Genomic DNA, 19,846 nt, shown 5'->3' on the forward strand with positions numbered 1-19,846 from the left:
TATACCACGTCTTCTTGACCCATTCATCAGGTGATGGACATTGAGGCTCTTTCCATGATTTGGCTATTGTTGACAGTGCCGCTATGAGATGTTGTTCTTTTTTATCAACATTCTGTGGCCACACAGACTTACATTGTGTGCTAAATGGACTAGTCCTCTAATGGGTCCTCTGGTCTTTTAGGAATTTCTTCCATGTTTTGCTGCAGTGAAGATACTTTGAGTTCATTACACCAAGGAAATAATCATGGAGACATGTAAATTTCTGGAATGTTAATTGTTTGAAGCCTCTTGATGCACGCGTGGGATGTTTTCGTAGTCTGTGTCATTGCGTGTACTTAACATTCTTCTCATTGATGTTAGTAAACCTTTCTTCTGTGAGACCCGAGTTCGAAATGAGGAATGAGAAACATAAGAGTGTGAGCTGAATTGACAAGGCATCTAACCTGGTGCCAGTGACATTCTACAGAGAATTTTCAAACGTTGTTTGAACAGTAGCATCCACATTGGCAGAAGCACACTGATTTACACAATGACTATTTCGGAGGGCATGCTCTTTGGATGTTTGAGTTTAGGAGTGTTTGCATGTGTGTCTCATATTCAACATTTATATTGAATGCTCGTTTTCCGAGCATTGATTAATTTCTGACTTAAAAATAATAGCAGGGGCACCTGGGTGGCTCAGTTGGTTAAGCATCCAATTTTGGCTCAGGTCATGATCTCTCGGTCTGTGAGTTTGAGCCCTGCATCAGGCTCTGTACTGACAGCCCAAAGCCTGAAGCCTTCTTTGGATTCTGTGTCTCCATCTCTCTCTCTGCTCCTCCCCCATTTGCGCGCGCTCTCTCTCTCTCGCTCTCTCTCTCTCTCTCTCAAAATAGTACGTATTAAAGGAGCATCTGGGTGGCTCAGTTGGTTAAGCAGGTGACCTCAGTTCAGGTCATGATCTCATGGCTTGTGAATTTGAGCTCCACATCAGGCTCTGTGCTGACAGCTCAGAGCCTGAAGCCTGTTTCGGATTCTGTCTTTGTCTCTCTGCTCCTCCCCCATGCACGCACGGTCTCTTCCTCTCAAAAATAAACATTAAATAAATAAATATTTTTTAAAAGTTTTTAAATTAAGACAAAAATTATGTACTTCACAGCTATAATTTGTATTTAAATATGTTGGTGCTAGTGTCTCCTATGAGCATATTATCTTCAGGAAATTTGAATCCTGACCATTACCATTACTCACCAGTTTCCCAGCATTTTATGTATGTACACAACCGTATTCTTAGCAAGTATGAATGAACCAATTTTATTGTGAACAGAGGTGCAAAAATGCCTGTCAGGCACAAGGCCCCTTCGTATAGAGCAGGAAATAAACATGAATGCCAAACCTATGTCTGAATTTGTGTCTGCTCCTATCTCCTCCTGACCCTGAACTTGCTTACCACAGTTTCACAATTGGTGGTGAGAAAAAAAAAGTTTGGTATTTGAAATAAAAGAGTTTGACTCTCCCATCATTTTAGTTTAGCTTAGATACCTTGACCAAGATTTCTCGTGCTTACACTAGATAGCAGACATAGCATTCTTTAGACTTTGCTACATGAATTTTACAGCACTGCAGGTAACACTGGTTTGAAATGTATGCAGGTCTACTTAGATGTGAATTCTTTTCAATAAATACAGTACAGTATATTTTCCTGATGATTTTTTTAAAGAACGTTTTCTTTTCTCCAGCTTACTTGATTGTAAGACTATAATATATAATACATATACCCTACGAAACATGTGTTAATTGGCCTTCAGTTATTGGTAAGGCTTCCGGTCAACAGTATGCTATTAGTAGGTAAGTTTTGGGGGGAGGTAAAAGCTACCCTGGGATTTTCAACTCTAGGTGGGGAGGATCAGTGTCCTTAACCCCTGTGTTGTTCACAGGTCAATTATACATCGTAACTCATTTTTGTTTGTCTGTCACTTGGGTTCGTTGGACATCAACGCATCTTCTTCCTTTGATTATAATTTGGTAAAGGGGTCACGAAAGGCTTTTCGGTTTTGTGTCTTCCATCTGTTTCAGCTTCGGCATGATTCACGATGGGGAAGGCAATCCCTGCAGGAAGGCTGAAGGCAATATCATGTCTCCCACGCTGACAGGAAACAACGGGGTGTTTTCCTGGTCTTCCTGCAGCCGGCAGTATCTCAAGAAATTCCTTAGGTAAGACCTAGCGAGGAGTATTTTTAGGGTTGGAGTGGTGACAGCAAACGGTGCTCAACAGATGCTTAAAATAAATACTCTAGGGATGATGGTGGTGGTGGTGGTGCTGGTGCTGGTGATGGTGTCATCGTTATTGGTGTTGAAAAAAATACAGCGAAGGTCTAATACTGTGCTAATTGTTCCGCACATGTTGCTTTATTCAATCCTTATGGCAATCCTTTTATGATCCTCATTCTCCAGTTGAGGAAATTGAGTCCTAAAGAGGTTAATTGTGTTGATTAACATCCTATAGCTGGTAGAGTGTAGACATAAGACTCACACTGAGGTCCGCTATGGTTCCGAGATCTATGCTTAGAGCTATCTCCTTCTCATGACCTCCAGAGGTTGCTAGATACATATTTTACTAATTATTTTAATCCAATCGCTCGTTTTGGTCATAATAGTATTAACAATGCTAAAGTGGTGTGCATGTTTAACAATGAGTGGAATATTGTCTTGCTTAGCTATTTTGCTTGAAATGGCTATGAACTAGCTGTATGTCCAAAAGACATCCAAAGGAGGTGATGGTTATATAAAATCCCTTTGATAATTCAAAACTCCTACATGGCATTAGTAAAACGAAAGTTAGGAAGGTAGCACTATGTGATTCATGTTTAATGACCCAAAGCTGGAACTCTTTGAAGTTTCCTTTAATTTTATTTAGCAATAATACATATTTGATGTTTGTAATTATAGGAGCCCTCTAGCTGTTGTTCTATATCTCTGCATGCTATGTGGACTCCCAAGAACACTCGGGTTCTAATCCCATTTCCCTTTGACCAAATGTTAGGGAAACTAACAAAGGTTCTTTGGGAATTGATAATATTGATACTATTTTTTTAACCTATCCTAATACATACTATTTGCAAGTGCTTATGGAATTTATGATACACACCAGGCAGATTAAATGTAAAGATGTCTAGCCAGATGGTATCCTAAAGAATAGGAAGAAATTGACAAGCCTTTTGCCAATTATAAGTTTTATCAAATGGAAGATTTTCTTATCGGTTTTAAATTCATAATTTGGGGCTTAACATTATCTTTTCTATCATGTGAGAATGGAATCAATAAATATAAATCAAGGCCAACTTAATATAGACTGCATTTCTGTCTTTAAGATGGTATAGTTAAAGGTTGGGGATGATGAGAACTGACTCTGAATGCTTACTCGGCTGGATTAAGCACATTGCATTGTTTTGTCCAATCTGTTAAACCCTCAGGGAAGTCATTGTTGGCAATGGAGTATGTCACAGTTGCCCTTTGGTCTCATGGTTGACTTGGATTCCCATCTGTCTTCCTCCAAAATCATACTGGTCCACCATGCTGTTTGATACCCTGGTTTAACTGATATCATACTTTAACCATTTGAGTTAAGTGGAAGGAAGGTTCTTTTTAACAATATCCATGCCGTCAAGATTGATTTTTTTTTTCTTAACATAACCCAGTTGAGCACACTTTGGGGAATTGCTCTGCTCAGTGCCCCAATGCTTTCTCTCAATGCTTTCAGAAACCTTACTTATATTTTGCTTGAAAAGGCTATTTGAGATAAAGTGCATCTTGACCACTGCCCCATTATTTATTAAAAAAAAAAAGAGAGAGCGTGACGTTCAATGCTGTGAAGTAGGACCCGTCTCTGTCTAGTATATTTTGTACCTTTAGCATTTAGCCTAATGATCACCACACAGTAGGCACCCAATAAAAACTTGTTTAATATTGTCGAACAGATAGTTGGGTAGAGTTTTCAAATATATTCATCTTTCCCATCAAGCAGGCCTAATCAAATCACTTGGACAGCTATAATTCCCATACCAGGTAAAACCTTCCATAGCTGTGTAAAATCCATCTTTGTGGACAGGAAAGGACTCACACTCTGGAAAAATATATACACTTTAACTTTAAGTATGACCCATATCTTTAGCCATGTTATATTTTTCTTTGCACGAGTGCATCAAGAGGTGGATTGTTTAATGTGGAAAGATCCCGGAGAAACACAGGAGTGTAACATGGATGTTTCTTCACGGCAGCACACCTCAGGCTGGGTGTCTGGTGGATGAGCCCAAGCAAACAGGACAGTATAAATATCCAGACAAACTCCCAGGACAGATTTATGATGCTGACACACAGTGCAAGTGGCAGTTTGGAGCAAAAGCCAAGTTATGTAGCCTTGGTTTTGTGAAGGTATGTTTGCTTGTAATTTCAAACTTACATTAAGATTCTGCAATGTGTCTGTGTCCCTACCAGAAGTATAAACATTTGGTTTGCAAGGCCAAAGGTTAGAGTCTGGGTTATCTCTAAAATGTCAGCTGCTTGGCATGATAATTAAGTGGCAATTTTACTGTCAATGAATTATCCAGGCTTATCCCCCATAGACCATGCCTGGTTTAAATACCTTCTGACTGCATCCTGGGAAGAAAGTTACTCCTTGCAGATGAGGATTTTATCACAAGTAGTAAATCTGGGTACAATTGCATCTAGCTACCTCTCATCATTCTGTTTCTTATTGTTGTGTTCATAGTCCCTTTTAATGTGATACGTTTAAAATCATCATGACCCCCAAATATATGCATATGCCTTTATGGAATATGAAAACTACCGTTATCAGACAACTTGTTCGTGTGTCAGGTCTTCCCTTCAATATTGTGAGAAACACAGACGGGAAAAGCGAAAGTCCCAGATGTAGAAATAGGAGACCCATTGGAACAGTTGTTCAGGAACTCTGTCACTGACAATCTCAACATTAATACAAAGTAGAATCAGTTTTAAGGTTTTCTTTCCTAGTATCCAAAGAGAAGCATAGAGGGGCACCTGAATGGCCGAGTCAGTTAAGCTGCAGACTCTTTATTTCAGCTCAGGTCATGATTTCATGTTTCATGGGATTGAGCCCCACATAGGGCTCCATGCTGGAAGTGCATGGAGCCTACTTCTGATTCTCTCTCCTCTCCCCTGCTCATACTTGTAACAAACTATGCATCTGAAGTTTTCTCTTGTCCAGCAAGAGAGTAGATGCAGAATTGAATACAAGAGAGGCTAATGTCTGGGAGGAGACAGGGGTTTTATCTCCATATTTATTGAGCTCACAAGATACTCCCCTCATGGTGAACATGAAGAAAACAAGATCTTACATACATGAATGTGGAGAACACAGACAGTAATCATTAACTTCTGTAAGGAGGAAAGGGTCTGGGGGGAAGTGGAGTTTGTGATCAAGGTACATTGGCACCAGATGGAAAGTAATTTCCTGCAGGAGATACAACAAGTTACTCATGATCCCATTACAATATCTTGCTAGCTAACCTCAGGCATTTTTGCCTTGTGGTGGCAGCTTTCTGCCCTAAGCTTTTTTCTAACCAATTTATATAAATAGAACTTATTTCCCCACACTTACTTTCTCTCAAAATAAATAAATAAACTTTAAAAATTGTTAAAAAAATATAAAGAGATGCATGGAAATCCTGCATATCTGGAAACAAGACATAATAAAGATTTGTAGCTCTTTTCCCTCCTCTCTCTTCCTCTTCTTCCCCCCTCTCCACCCTCCTCTCTGCTTCTCCCTCCTCTGCAGCCACCATCAACATTACCACCACTACCACCATCACCATCGCCATCACCACCATCACCACCACTATCACTGTCACCACTACCATCAGTGTCACCACCATCACAATCACTACCACCATCACCACAGTCACCACCACCACCACTACTGTCACCACCATTTTCCCCAACTCTCAGAACTTTTAAACAAAACATATCAATCACACTGATGTTATGCTTCCTTCTCTCCAGTTAATATCAGTGTTTCTTAAGCTTCAGTCATTAACATCAACATTCAGTCATCAATAATCACCTTCTTCCGTTGTGCTATCTCTGTGGTATGATGCACATGTTGCTTTTCTAATAAATACCTCACGTCCACATCTGTAAGTCCAGTCCTAAAAACATAACCACCTAATCATAGGTTAGATATGAGATTACATATTTTTCTAATGCTCTTTAAATGTGTAACTTGTAGGGGCGCCTGGGTGGCTCAGTCAGTTGAGCGTCCAGCTTTGGCTCAGGTCATGATCTCATGGTTCATGGGTTTGCACCCTGCATCAGGCTCTGTGCTGACAACTAGCTTAGAGTCTGAAGCCTGTCTTCAGAGTCTGTGTCTCCCTCTTTCTGACCCTCCCCTGCTAATGCTCATTCTCTCTCTCTCTCTCTCTCTCTCTCTCTATCTCTCTCTCTCTCTCTCTCTCTCCCTCCCTGCCTCCCTCTCTCTCTCTTTCTCTTTCTCTCTCTCTCTCAAAAATAAATAAAACATTTTTTAAAATTTGTAACTGTTAGAAAAGTTTATCCACCCACCGTCGACATTTGTTTTTTGGTGTATCCTCCGTGGTACCTGAGGCTTCCTTTTGCAAATGCTGCTGTATTGTGTGCACATTAGTAAATTTATAACTGTCTCTAACTGCCTGTTAAGTTGATGTGTTTGGCAGGCGTTGATAGATGTTCACTCTCTTGACAAAGTTTGCCTGTCTCCTGTTCACTTCATTCTGGAGACTTTCACTAGCTTGGCCGTTCATTAATCACACATTTATGAAGCGCTTACTATGCAGCGAATGCACAATTGGTAACAAGTTTGGCTTTCTTTGGAAATGTAAAGGAAGTTTGAAAAATGGCTACCCCCGTTCCTTCAGGAGCCGGCACTCAGCGGACATCGTGGGCCTGTTCTGTGTCAGCCAGTGTGCAGGGTTCTAGCAGCCGTTCTTCAATTACAGATATTTCTGTGGAACCGCACGGCGTTTCGAGAGGGAGAGCACCTCAGCGTGGTGGTCTTCCTTGGGCACCAGAACAGAGGGAAATGGACAAAGGGACTCAGTCAGTTAAGTGTCTGACTCTGGATTTCGGCTCAGGTCATAATCTCACAGTTGGTTAGTGGGTTTGAGCCCTGTGTTGAATTCCTCACTGACAGCGCAGAACCTGCTTGGATTTCTGTGTCACCTGTTGCTGCCCCTCCCCTACTCTGTCTGTTTTTCTCTCTCTTAATAAATAAACATTTAAAAATATTTTTTTAAAAAAAGAATGAGGAAGGCACAGAGCTGGGAATGGCCAGGGGGCCGAGATTTGCTTTAGGGAGAGATTTGGGAAGACCAGGAGGTAAGACTGCTCCTGAATGCTGTTTTCCCCCCACAGCCTAGGGGGCAAATACCTGCTTGTAACTTGAACCATGGCCTTACCTCTGAGAATCACGCGCAGTGCCTGCGGCCCTAAGTGGGAGGGGCTTCCAGAACCAGCAAATGTCCCATTGGTCCTGCTGGGCTGAGCAGTTCAGACCCTTGTCTGGCAGCACAGGAGAAGAGTGGCATTTTGTTTTCAGGGTCTTTAAGGTCCTGTCATCTTTCTCTTTCAGAGCTATTCTTCTCACTGCCTTTTTAAAAACCTTTATGCCCCCTTGAAAGGAAGTTTTGCATGACTTAGAAGCGCGAGCTTGCGTGCGCGCTCTCCCTCTCTCTCTCTCTCTCTCTCTCTCTCTCTCTCTCTCTCTCTCTCTCTCTCTCTCTCTCTCTCTCAAGTGTCTTTGGAACCACCCGTTCAATTACCAGCATCCTCTCGAACTTGTTAGAAATGCAGATAGATGTTCAGGTCTCTTCCCAGTCCTGAGGCTTATGAAAGTTGGGGGTGGGACCCGGCAATCTGTGCCTGAACAGGGGCTCTGCACGCTCTGATGCTTGCTCAAGGCTGAGAACTGCTGACTTAGGCAGCCTTCAATTTTACGCACACACACACACACACACACTCTGGCTTTAGGAGTTAGGGGGACTTGCAAGTTTAAAACTGTATTCCACCATGTCCTAGAGCCAGCGTCAAAATGCTTACCCTCCCTCAGTCTTTCTGTCCACGTCTGTAAGGGGAGGATCAGAACTGTTCTTCCCTGGCAGTTGTGTGGGTGCCCCTCTTGTACAGCTAATCAGGGTTCTCTTGGCTTCCTTGTCCAAGCCTGGAGCTGGCTGGCCGGCTGTCACCCCTGTCTCATCTTCCCTCCCCTCCCAACTACCAGCTGTCTGTGTCTTCAGCACGTCAAGCTTGATCTCTGTTCCCTTTCAAACTGTTCAGGAAAATGAGTTGGTAAATTTGGCCGATGGGTCCACATTATTTGGACAGACATAAAGGAGGGTCAGCTCCACAGCAACTGGGGTGAACAGGCCTCTGGTTACTAAACACATATTAGCTGCTGACTGACAGCAAGGGAGTAGGTACTTTCTGCCAGAATGCTCTGGAAGTCTGTGGAAGTCTTCCAGAAGTCTCTGTAGAGACTCCAGTCAGCACTTCCAATGTGGCTTATTTTACTAAGTTAGGAACCTGAGCAACCTGGACCCTGTATCTCACCAACCAGCGGTCACCATCACATGGCAGAGGGTCTGTTAATGTTCTTTACAGATGCACTGAGAGGGCTTGGAGCCGGATAGAGATGATGGGGAGGTATTAGCATTCTGGTGAATATTTTCAGGCTCATCACCTCAGATAACATTTCCTTTGAAAGAAGAGACGTGTCAAATATAGTAGGATGGGCGTGTATTTCTTCTTTCAAGAATCTGACATGGGGCACCTGGGTGGCTCAGTCAGTTGAGGATCCGACTTCGGCTCAGGTCATGATCTCACGGTTTGTGGGTTCGAGCCCCACATTGGGCTCTGTGCTAGCTAGCTCAAAGCCTGGAGCCTGCTTCGGATTCTGTGTCTCTTTCTCTCTCTGCCCCTCCCCTCTTCATGCTCTCCCTCTGTCTCTCAAAAATAAATGAATGTTAAAAAAAAAGTTTAAAAAAAGAATCTGACAATCATAATGTACAAAATTCACCAAAAGGTACAAAGTTCTGGAGAGTAAGTCTTGGAGATTCAGTGTACGTCATGGTGGACTATAGTGAATACTATATTGCATATATGAAAGTTACCCAAGTAGATCTTGACAGTCCTTATCACAAGAAAATAAAATTGTAAAAATCTATAGGGACAGGTAGACTTATCGTAGCGATCTTTTATAATATGTACAAATATCAAATAATTATGTGGTACACCTACACCTAATACCTATAGTGTTACGTGCCTGTTACACTTCAATTTTTAAAAATATTATGTAAAAAAAGAATTCGACATTGGGATGAGAGAATGGAAAATAAAGAGAAACCTGCTAGTATCTACATCTAAATGTAACCAGTACATTGTACGTACTTCGTAATCTAGTAAATTTACTACAGCAGGTTTCAAATTGTATTAACTTCCCCCGTGGACTTGTGTTCCAACTCTGTTGATGTCGTATTTTTTCAAGCTATTCCTGCTTTCATGCCTACAAGTCTTTATACATATGCATGCCTCCCACCCTAGGCTGCTGCATGGCCACCCATGTGACAAAATACCTAACCATCTTCTACTGTTGTCAAAGATTCAGTGTAAGCGTTACCTCCTATTTTCCTCAAGGAGACTCAAACATTCCTTCCCCCACCCCGGCCTCTACTGCACCTTTTATGTCACCATCATAAACTTATGATACTTTATTGTAACTGCCTAGGTGTGTCTCTTGCCTCAGTGGACGGGCAGTTTCTGCAGGGTCTCACGTGTACCCGCCATGTTGGCAGGTACCCAGGAATCATTTACTGGACTTACAGTAGTAATCAAGGCTAACATTTCTTTAGCACTCCTATCTCCGTAAAGTGGAGAATTTTGCCTTTCTCCCCTTCTCATCCTTCCTCAAGAAAGCAGGAGTGGCCGACTTATCTGGGAGAAAAAGAAGAGTCGAGGAGGAGGAGTCCAGGACTTTGAGTAATCAGAAATATGTAGGGATGATACCATGAGCTGGGAGAGGCTGAACATGGGTCAGGTTTGAGGAGACCGAGGGGGAGTTCTGTTCTGGAGGTGTTATGTGCTTTGTGAAATTTGATTTACAAAGACCGTGAACATTGTTAGCACACAGGTTTTGCTTGCAGGGGGCGGCCTTCAGAATCTTTAGAGTACCATGGGACAACACGGTCAACAACGACAGGACAGAGGAGTGTGTAGTATTGAGATTCTCCTTAAAAATCACTTCCAGGCAACAGGAGACCTTGGAGTCTCTGGTTAATTCTTTCTCCCTTAAATTATGACTTACGTATAGGGAATTACAGATAAGGAAAAGTTAGTTGACTATGCAGGGGGGAAAAAGAAGGAAGAGCAAGCAAAAACGTGCAAACTCGCATGTCTGTTTACTTTGAAGGGGAGCTTTCTCAGAGGGTTCTCAAGGTCATGAAAGCATGTAGTTGGCCATAATTGCGTTTGACTTATGTGCTTCACCACAAAAGAAATAACATGTTCACACGGCCTGTCTGATTTCACCCTGGAATCCTGTGTTTTTGTGTTTTGCCCTATTTTCCTGGTCTTCTCCAGCTGCCCTTTTCCTTAGCCCTGTGGCTTGGCATTGGCTGTGGAATCTGGGTCTCCTTTGCTGCGCTCTGTCCCAAGGTCATTTTGGCGACGGCCACAGAGGCCAAGGGTGCGGGTTATGCCTTCCCGCTGGCTGTAAGGAGGGAAACGATTTAATTCTGACAGGCTCTCTAACCGTGGCTTTGTTGCAGTGGTTACCTCCTATTTCTCCATTTTGCTATAGACTCTTTTTCCACATTAAGTTGTTCCCTCAGGCCCTGGGTGACACATGTAAGGGCTCCCAGAGATGATGAAGCTGATTCACTTGTTGGAAGGCTGCCATATGCTTTCTACTAACGTCAGCGGCAGGTCCCCTTCTACGGGACACATTGACATATTGTGCCTTACGGGCTGTGCTGAGGTTTGAAAATGGTACCCGTGGGGCTGCCGGTGGCGGTGTCTCCACGCGGAGTCCTGAACACCCTTTCCTTTTCTTTTGGGGGGAAAGGAATTCTTTTTGGTCCACAAGGTCAGGCTCAGGCTGACTGCACAAATCTCTGGTTTCCCTCCATTTTCTTTCCTCGGTTCTGTGGAAAACTTATTTTGTGTGTGAAGTAATGCCTAAACGTGTTCTTGCCACATTCTCTAACCGTGAAATCTGTGTGAACTAAAATGCTAGGGAATCGGGTATCCGGTTAATGGACTTTTCAGGGTTACGGCAAGTGAGCCCAAAGGTCGTTCTGTTTCCTCCCTGGTGGTTCATGTTTCCCCCAAATTGTATGGGTTCACACTTCTATCCTAGTAAATAGAATGTGGCAAACAAAATGGAATCATTTTGACATTTCATGATTTTGACAATCTATGAATGACATAATTCTGAAGAGCAACTTTAGCTGTGTGAGCTGGAGGGAATCTGGTTCAGTTGCCTTATTTCCTAGATAGGTTACTGAGGCCCGGAGAAGTTGAGAGCCTTCCAACTTCCATTAATGGCAAATCCAAGTCCAGAGCAGTGGTCAAGGACTCTGGCTGGGATCAGGCCAGTTTAGTCCACCCTTTGCCACTCACCAGCTGCGTGACTTGGCGGCTTTGAAATGTCAATGGCTTGCTCAGTTCCCTCCTCTAAATTAGTTTATGTGGGGGATTAGTTTAGTGAGCACCACTAACTGGTGTTAGTATTAGTTTCCTATGACTGCTCTAATAACTTTCCATGAACTTAGTGACTTAAACCAACACGCATTTATTTTCTTACAGTTCTGGAGGTAGACACATGAAATAAGTTTCACTGGGCTAAAATCAAGTGTTGGCAGGCTTGTGCCCCTCCCGAAAGCTCTAGAAGAGAAGCCAATTTCTTGCCTTCTCCAGCTTCTAGAAGCCTCCTGCATTCCTTGGCTCAGCGGCCCCCTCCACCACCTTCAAAGCGGCCACATCCCCCTTAGCCCTCCTCACACTGTCCCCTTGCTGGCTCTCTTCTATCTTCCTCTGCCGTATTTAAGGGTCCTTGTGATTATTTTGGGCCCATCTTGAAAATGTAAGATAGTTTCTCCATCTCAAGGTCAACTACAACCCTAACTGCATCTGCACCTTTAATTCTCCTTTGCTACATAAGTGCACAAAGTCACAGGTGCCTGTGGCAGGGATGTGGTCGTTTTGGGTGGGGAAGGGTATTCTGCCTGCCGCCCTCTAGCATGTGGGTTAAAGCTATTTCATCTTCTGGCGCGAGAATTATTGAACTGCTTGAAAATTACTGTGAAGATGAGGAAGGTGGTGTTGATGATCATTTACACCACTCACCCTTGAGAACAACTCTGCCGGGCAAGAGATACTTGAATCCGCATCTTCACAGTTGAGAAAAACACACTTCAGGACACTTCTGTAACATAACCCTAGGGCACGGAACCTCGGATTATCGAGCAAGGATCTGAATCCAAGGTGCTTGGTTCTAGTCTTGGCTTCTTCTGTTTCACTGGTGGTAGTGGTGGTGGTTATTACAAACCAGATCTCTGATGTCAAGCTGGATGGTCCCTAAGTGAACTATTATTACCTCCCCATCATTACTAAACACACATGTCGGCAATGTAGAAACTTCCTGCTTATACATTCACCACAAAATATTACTGGTTACCTTGCCACTATTGACGTCACTTGCTTCTGTTTCTTGGAAAACGTCCCATTCCAGCTGCCTCAAAATATAATATTGTGTACAAAAAGCTTTGGATATTTTTGGGTTTTTTTTTTTAACGTTTAGTGATTTTTGGGAGAGAGAGACAGAGCATGAGTGGGGAAGGGACAGAGAAAGGGAGACACAAAATTGGAAGCAGGCTCCATGCTCTGAGCTAGCTGTCAGCACAGAACCCAATGTGGGGCTCGAACCCATGGGCTGTGAGATCGTGACCTGAGCTGAAGTCAGACACTCAACCGACTGAGCCACCCAGGTGCCCCGATATTTTCATTTTTACTGTATCAACACCCTTACCAGCTTCTCCTTTCCTTTCAGGACATTTGCAAGTCCCTTTGGTGCCACCGAGTGGGTCACAGATGTGAGACCAAGTTCATGCCTGCGGCAGAAGGGACCGTTTGTGGCTTGAGTATGGTAAACTGCATACTTGTTAGTTTTTAGTTCTGGAAACAGGATATCACGTAGACACAAACCGTTGTACAAATTATTTGTACTGTAACCTCAGAATGGAATACCTTGGCTGCTGCATACATTTTCTGACTTCTCTTTAAATTAATCAGCATTATTTAGGCAGTTATTATAAAAAAACTCAGTACTAATGTAACCCAGTTGGCTCAGGTGTATAGGGTGACTTTTTTATTTTTCTTTTTGCCTTTGGTTTCCATTTTTAGATGAAAAGTTCTATTTCAGCGAGCTGGTAGATTTCACTGTATACTGTCTGCCTTTTAAACTTGATTCAGTATAGGAAAGGTTCAAGGAGCAGACGTCCCCATCAGTAGCAAAGGAAGGACTTCACCTCGTGATACAAGCCCTCTACTGCTCATCCCCAGTATTCCCAGTCACTGACATGCTCAGTGGAGTCCCATCACGTAGAGGGATTCTTAACAAAGCGGAAGCCGCATCTCTCTAGGCTGTACCAGAAAGCCTTGAGCCAGCAAGTATGTCAACCTAAAGAACCGTCTCCAATGTGGGAGATAATGGGATATTTCTGTGTTTTGAATGAAGAACATTCATATCTTAGCTTCTGGTTTCCCCCCCTCCTTTCCTGCTAACGTCTAGAGGGAAAGGTACACTTGACATAGCAGTAAATGGTCCAGAATTGGGGCACTCCTTTGAAAGATCACAACCAAGAAGCCATGAACAGGGGGACTATGGAGATGCTCCATGTTCTTTAATCTCTGCTTTTGGCCTCTCTCGAAGCAGCATGAGCCTGTATAGAAGACTGGGTCATTTACAGTGAATTCAGTTGCATAATAATTTATTGACTACTAGATATCAGAGACAGGAGGCTCTGGGCACCCAAAGATGAATACAGTTCGATTTTATGTCTTCAAGAACTCAATCTAGTGGGGAGACCTGTGCAGAAGCCAGTAACTCTGACCATCTTTTGAAATACACCTTCTCTAAGCACCGAGTTACTGTTCATGCTCAGAATTAAGCGTGCACTCAGAATGAAGTCCAGTGAGTGGGTACCCCAAGATGGATGCTGGAATTTGAATGGAAGTTCATCATTTGGATGGGAGAGACTTTGAGTGAGCGATTGACAATGATGGCAAAGGTACAAGCACACGAAAATTAATGAATGCTCAGAGAATGCTTTCTGATATGAAGTCACTCAGCATCTTTTAGAAGATACGCATTGTTCTTTACTCTTTGACTTTAAAGAAATAAACATGTAAAAAATGGAGGCATTATATGCAACTTTTCATCGAAGGTACCCATCTTCGAAAGCTCCAATAAGGATTCTTATTGAAAATGTGCATGGAGTATGTTAGGTGTGATGAGGCAAATCAGTGAACTAATTAGTTGAACAGATAAAGACTGCTGAAGTCATTCTTATTTTTTAAGACATCAAACTTTAGGACTTGTACCTCAAGGATTAGTGGGTATATTTTGATTATGAAGACAATAGCATTAAATGTAAGAGGGATATGCAAGAAAAGATGGCTATAAGAAAGTAAGTGTCAAATGGCATGGGTCTTAGATTTTAAAAAATTTCTTTAAGGTTTATTTATTTTTGAGAGTGAGAGAGACAGAACACAAGTGGGGAAGGCGGGGGTGGGGAGGAGACAGAACCTGAAGCAGGCTGCAGGCTCTGAGCTGTCAGCACAGAGCCCAACAAGGGGCTTAAACTCACTAAGTACAAGATTGTGGCCTGAGGCGAAGTCAGATGCTCAACCAACTGAGCCACCCAGGCGCCCCTAAAGTTTTTATTACATAAATGCCAGGGATCTACTTCCATGGGGATGAAAAACCCCTGGATTAGATTTTAGTCAATGTCACCTAAGACCAACTGAGCCAGAAGTTAGGAAGCAGATGTCCTAATGTCCCTCACCCCCCATCATTATTTTAGACCAGACTGAAGTTCTCAATACTGGGGGAACGCCCTTGACTATGAGGGCCTCCACCACAGAAAGCGTTTAGATGAGCTGCATCCATCATCACGCCCGTATGATTACTATCGCATCCACGTGCGTGGCACTCTTCCTTCACTAGGGGATGAAACTGACTCTTCACCAGACTGCACACTTCACGAGGCCAAGACTGTGTCTTACGCTTTACCTCAAATGTCCTACAGAGTAACAGCTACTCCGTGTTCTGTTCACTTGCTCCTTTATAGCTGGAACTCAACTGAATCCTTCTCCATCCCTCTCTAGTCCCTGACCATTCACTGAGATTTGTACCATGAATCTTCAGTAAATGTGTGAGGATCTGAAAAGCCACCTACTGTTACCTAGTCCCGTGTGCAAGGAAAGAAAGGCTTGTGCTTGGTGTCTGTCATGAACGGTGTCTGCCCAGTTCTGACCATTCAATTTGAAATGAGAAGAAGAGCATATCATTATATGCATATAGCTAGCTAGTTAAATTTTATATGTAGAATTTTATACATCTATGTGGATTATGCATGTGTGCGTTCATATGTGTGTGTGCATATGGTATCTTATAAGCAAGCTCTGCATGACTTAGCATAACTGCACGCTCTGCTAAAAGCCTCTGCAATTAGAGCCAAAGCGGGTGTGTGTGCATGTGTATTCATACATTTATTCCTGATTTCTATACAGAATGAAAAAGCCAAAGGAAATAATCTGTTAGCAACCTAAGACAATATGAAGATAAAGAGTGAAATAAGGTTAAATTAATCGAAGGCTTGGAATGGATCTTAAAACCTTATTTCTATAAGAAATCAGGGTTCAGGGTTAAGACACACTGGTGGACCGTTTGCCTCTGAGGCGAGAAGTATCCGCATCCTATTGAGGAGCTCTGGTTACGGAGTTTAAACGGAGTCTCATTCTCCATGGTGCGGCCGCCTGGGTAGCTGTGTTCGTATTTCGTTGCTACATTTCTCTCATCCAGAAACAGTTATGAACTCCGTGGCACTTAGGGAGGATTATGTTAGATCCTGCATGGGAAGTCCATTCCTGCACCATTTCTGGCACCTAGAAGCACCTTCATAAACCGGAGCTGCTTCTCTTGTTGTTGTTGGCTGTTACTTTGTCTCAGCCACTGGGCTCACCGGGAGAGTCCCGGCCCCGGGGGGATTCCTGGGAGGGAAGATTCTGATTCCTGCTTACAAGTAGACACAGTCCTCTACTGCTGACCAGTTGCTTTCCCCCCTAAAAGTTCTCAGCAGCGTTCTCTGATTTCACGCAGACTGTGAAATGGCAATTAATCCGGGGGAAAGACAAATTAAAAACAGGAATTAACCAGCACACGGCAAGAATTGAAGAAAGGAAGCAATATCTTGACCCAGGCAAAGTGCGCTAGCAACACAATAAACAGCCAAGAAGCCAAATGTATCACAGGGGAAAATTGAAGATTGGAAAGTCAAACAACTTCCGCATAATTCTGCAACTGAACCCTCGCTCTTTGGCAGAACCTGGCGTGGTCCAAACCTCAACCCGCTGGATCTCATTGCGGGGGCTTTCAGGAAAGTGTGCAGTTACACGAAGTCATGCAGAACTTGCTCATAATAAAAGCACCACAGGCATAAAACCACTACCAGAGGCTAAAGCAATCCCCAAGGACAGAGATGACCAGCAGGGCCTGGAATGTATCACAAAGGAAAATAAACGGAAAGGTTAGCAGAGAAAACAGTTCTCGTCCTGGCTTGATCAGACCGTTGGCAAATCAAAGACCCAGAGCTAGTTCGTAAAAGACACTTGGAGAGTGCAAAGTCATCAGAGGGTCTGGAGGAGTGACCTTTCATATGGCCACAAGGTCAAAGGGTGTTACCTAAAAGCACAATTTGCATGGACCGAGAGCTAGGCTGTTTCATGTGGTGCTCTGTAGGGATGGCTTGGGGTAAACAAAAAGGTCTGTTTTTATGAGGAGTAATCAGAATGATAAATTCTGTGTTAGCACCTAAAACACCAGTTCTCCGTGAGTGAATGATCCACACTGTTCTTTAAGCAGCCTTGGGTCTAAAGGTCGGGGAAGGCGCCCTTGTCATGCACCTGCACCCACTCCCTTGGCCATTGGGTGGACTCTTGTCTGAACATGTCACCTCGACAGCTCACAAAGCATTCACTACTCGGCCCACTGGTGACAGATGCCTCTTTGCTAGATGTCAGCCTTTCAAAACACATGCAGTAAATGCAGAGTGACTGTGTGTTCATGAAGCGTGGCCGGCAAAGAAATGCTTTGAGATGTCGTGCGTGCTCACCCCTTTGCCCGCATACTTGTTTTTCCTGTTCGCGAGCAGGCGTCTACAACTCCTCGCCTTTTCCCAGGTGGATTCTGATGGGAAACATGTCACACGTTCTTTTCACAGTGGTGTCGGCAAGGCCAGTGCGTAAAGTTTGGGGATCACGGGCCACGGCCCGTCCACGGCCAGTGGTCCGCCTGGTCCAAGTGGTCAGAATGTTCTCGAACTTGTGGCGGCGGAGTCAAGTATCAAGAGAGACACTGCAACAACCCCAAGTAAGGCCGCCACAGAAAGTCCGTATTCGTAAGGCAAGAATGCAGTGTTTTTGTTTTGTTTTGCTTACATACTGTTTGAAAGTGTTTTCTTCCCTCTGGTTTATAGCAATCAACTAGGATTTTACTGTTGGCATTAAGGCTCCGTGCACCGGGTAGAGGTGGGGGTGAAGTGGTCAGAAGCTTAACGACAAAGGAGTTACTCTGTGTGAGAATATGACGGTCAGAGACTCGGCTCAATAGTCTGAGCTGACCACACGCTCACACGATCAAATGCCGGCGACGCAGACCGGAGAAGCTTGGCCAGCGGAATGTGTGTGCGTCTCAAACTGATGAACTAAAGTATGCTGATTTGTGCCTTACAGGAATGTACATCAACACGTGTTGACAGATCTGCCTGACTTTTCAAGAGAAACCAGAAGTCCAAAAAAAAAAAAATGTGTGTGAAATTTCCCAATTGTTAAAACACTGACAACAAATTCTATTTTCTTAGAGCCCTGTGAGGCCGGATCACGACGGCTGCGGACCGAGATTGGCCCGCGGTCTCCGGCAGGCACCCTCACGGGGATTCTGAACCACCGTCTGTGTTCTCTGAAAATGAAGGCGGTTTTGTGTTCCTTTGATCTGCTCTAATTCCCCTGTGAAACACGTGTGAGATGGGCACGGTGATGTAGGGAGAGCCCGGGTTTCAGAGCAAGAGCTCAGACTGCAAATCCTAGGTCTGCCGCTTAACTGTGTGACTGTGGAAAGTTCACTTGACTCTGAGCTTGGGCTGATGTGTAAAATGGAGATAATACTATCTCCCTCTGAAGGTTTGGGGACGGGGGGATTCGAACTGGGTCTGTAGAATGCCTGCCATACTGGGGAGCATCCCGTGGGCATCCAGCAAAGGAATCCGGGGTCCATGGGGCTTTTACCGCCTTCATCCTAAATTCATCAGGAGCACAGGGTAGCAGAGGGTGAGTCCTCAAAAGCAAGAGGGATGGGAGAGAGCGAGGCCTTACTGGTGAAATTGAATTTTGGGAAGGTGGAAGAGCGAGAAGAATGTGATGGGTCCTTGGCAAATGGAGACTTGACTTTACAGCACCGTTTGAATGGTGTAGCTTGAAGGTCAAAGACAAAGGCTCCTAACCTCAGGACTCTCGGTTCGCCTCCTGGCCCTGGGTCTCTCCAGAGCTGTGTGGCCGTAGACAGCTTACTGTCCCTGGTCTAGTTTCCTCCTTGGTAAAAAAGGGAAAATGAGGGCCTGCGTCAGCTGAACTAATATTTGTAAAGCGCTTTTACCAAGGGCCTGGCACGTTATAAGTGTCGCGTAACTGTTTGGTAGGTTGAGAATTAAATAACGAAACCGGAGCAAAGAGGAAATTTTAAAAAGACCTGGAATTTCATCTGAGTTAGCAGTCTGCGCTGCATCAAGAGGATAGTTTCTTCCAAAATACGAGAGAGGGTCGGAAGACACTTGCCCATGGTTTGCTAGATGCTCTTTGGGATAGTGGCAAATACAGGATTTTTCAACTGCGGTGCTATTGACATTTTAGACTGGAAAATCCAGTACTCGGCAGGCTGTGGGGCATCCCCACCAGATGTCAGTAGGATGACGCCCCCTCCCCCAAAACCCTGTGATAACCAAAACCGTCTCCAGGGACTAGAGGGGTCACGTGTCCTGTAAGGGGGCAAAGCCATCCCCATTTGAAACTCGCTGGCTTCTTTAAGACCCGGTAACTCGGTGTGATGGCCGACAGGCTCGTGACACATTTGCAGCCTTATACCCGATTACTGAAACCACCCTCCTTGTACTTTGAATGCAGCCCCTATCTTGGATAGAATTCTTAAGATCATTCTGCTGCTTTTCATTTTTTCAGAGTATTTCATGGATCTGGTCTTCATACATCGCAACACTTTACAGCCTCAGTATTTTCCCAAGAAAGAAATAGATTACCTAATTTAATAGCTCTGCTGGTAAAGTGCACAAATGACACCCTTGAGGTTTAAATTAAAACCTCTCTCATATCTGCAGGATTGAGAACTCTCATAATAGCGCATTGTTCATGGAAATCTCAGATTGTAATTTTCGAGATGCCTAATAAAAGAATCTCGAACGTAGCTCCACTTGGTGTTTTATCATTTTAACCAAGATCAAGGCTCCTCAGGATA

The 19,846-nt window shown here is 43.8% G+C and overlaps 1 protein-coding gene across 1 annotated transcript in view; it reads left to right on the forward strand.

Moving 5' to 3' along the window:
* The window catches only part of ADAMTS18 (ADAM metallopeptidase with thrombospondin type 1 motif 18), a 136,741-nt gene that overhangs the window by 67,050 nt on the left and 49,845 nt on the right, over positions 1-19,846 (forward strand). Inside the window, exons 9-12 of the mRNA XM_029924217.1 lie at positions 2,056-2,193; positions 4,257-4,410; positions 13,094-13,189; positions 17,547-17,695. Coding sequence (XP_029780077.1) covers positions 2,056-2,193; positions 4,257-4,410; positions 13,094-13,189; positions 17,547-17,695 — 537 coding nt within the window. The remainder of the gene's footprint in view (positions 1-2,055; positions 2,194-4,256; positions 4,411-13,093; positions 13,190-17,546; positions 17,696-19,846) is intronic.

This window comes from Suricata suricatta, chromosome 16, assembly GCF_006229205.1.
Source record: "Suricata suricatta isolate VVHF042 chromosome 16, meerkat_22Aug2017_6uvM2_HiC, whole genome shotgun sequence".
Lineage (NCBI taxonomy): Eukaryota > Metazoa > Chordata > Mammalia > Carnivora > Herpestidae > Suricata > Suricata suricatta.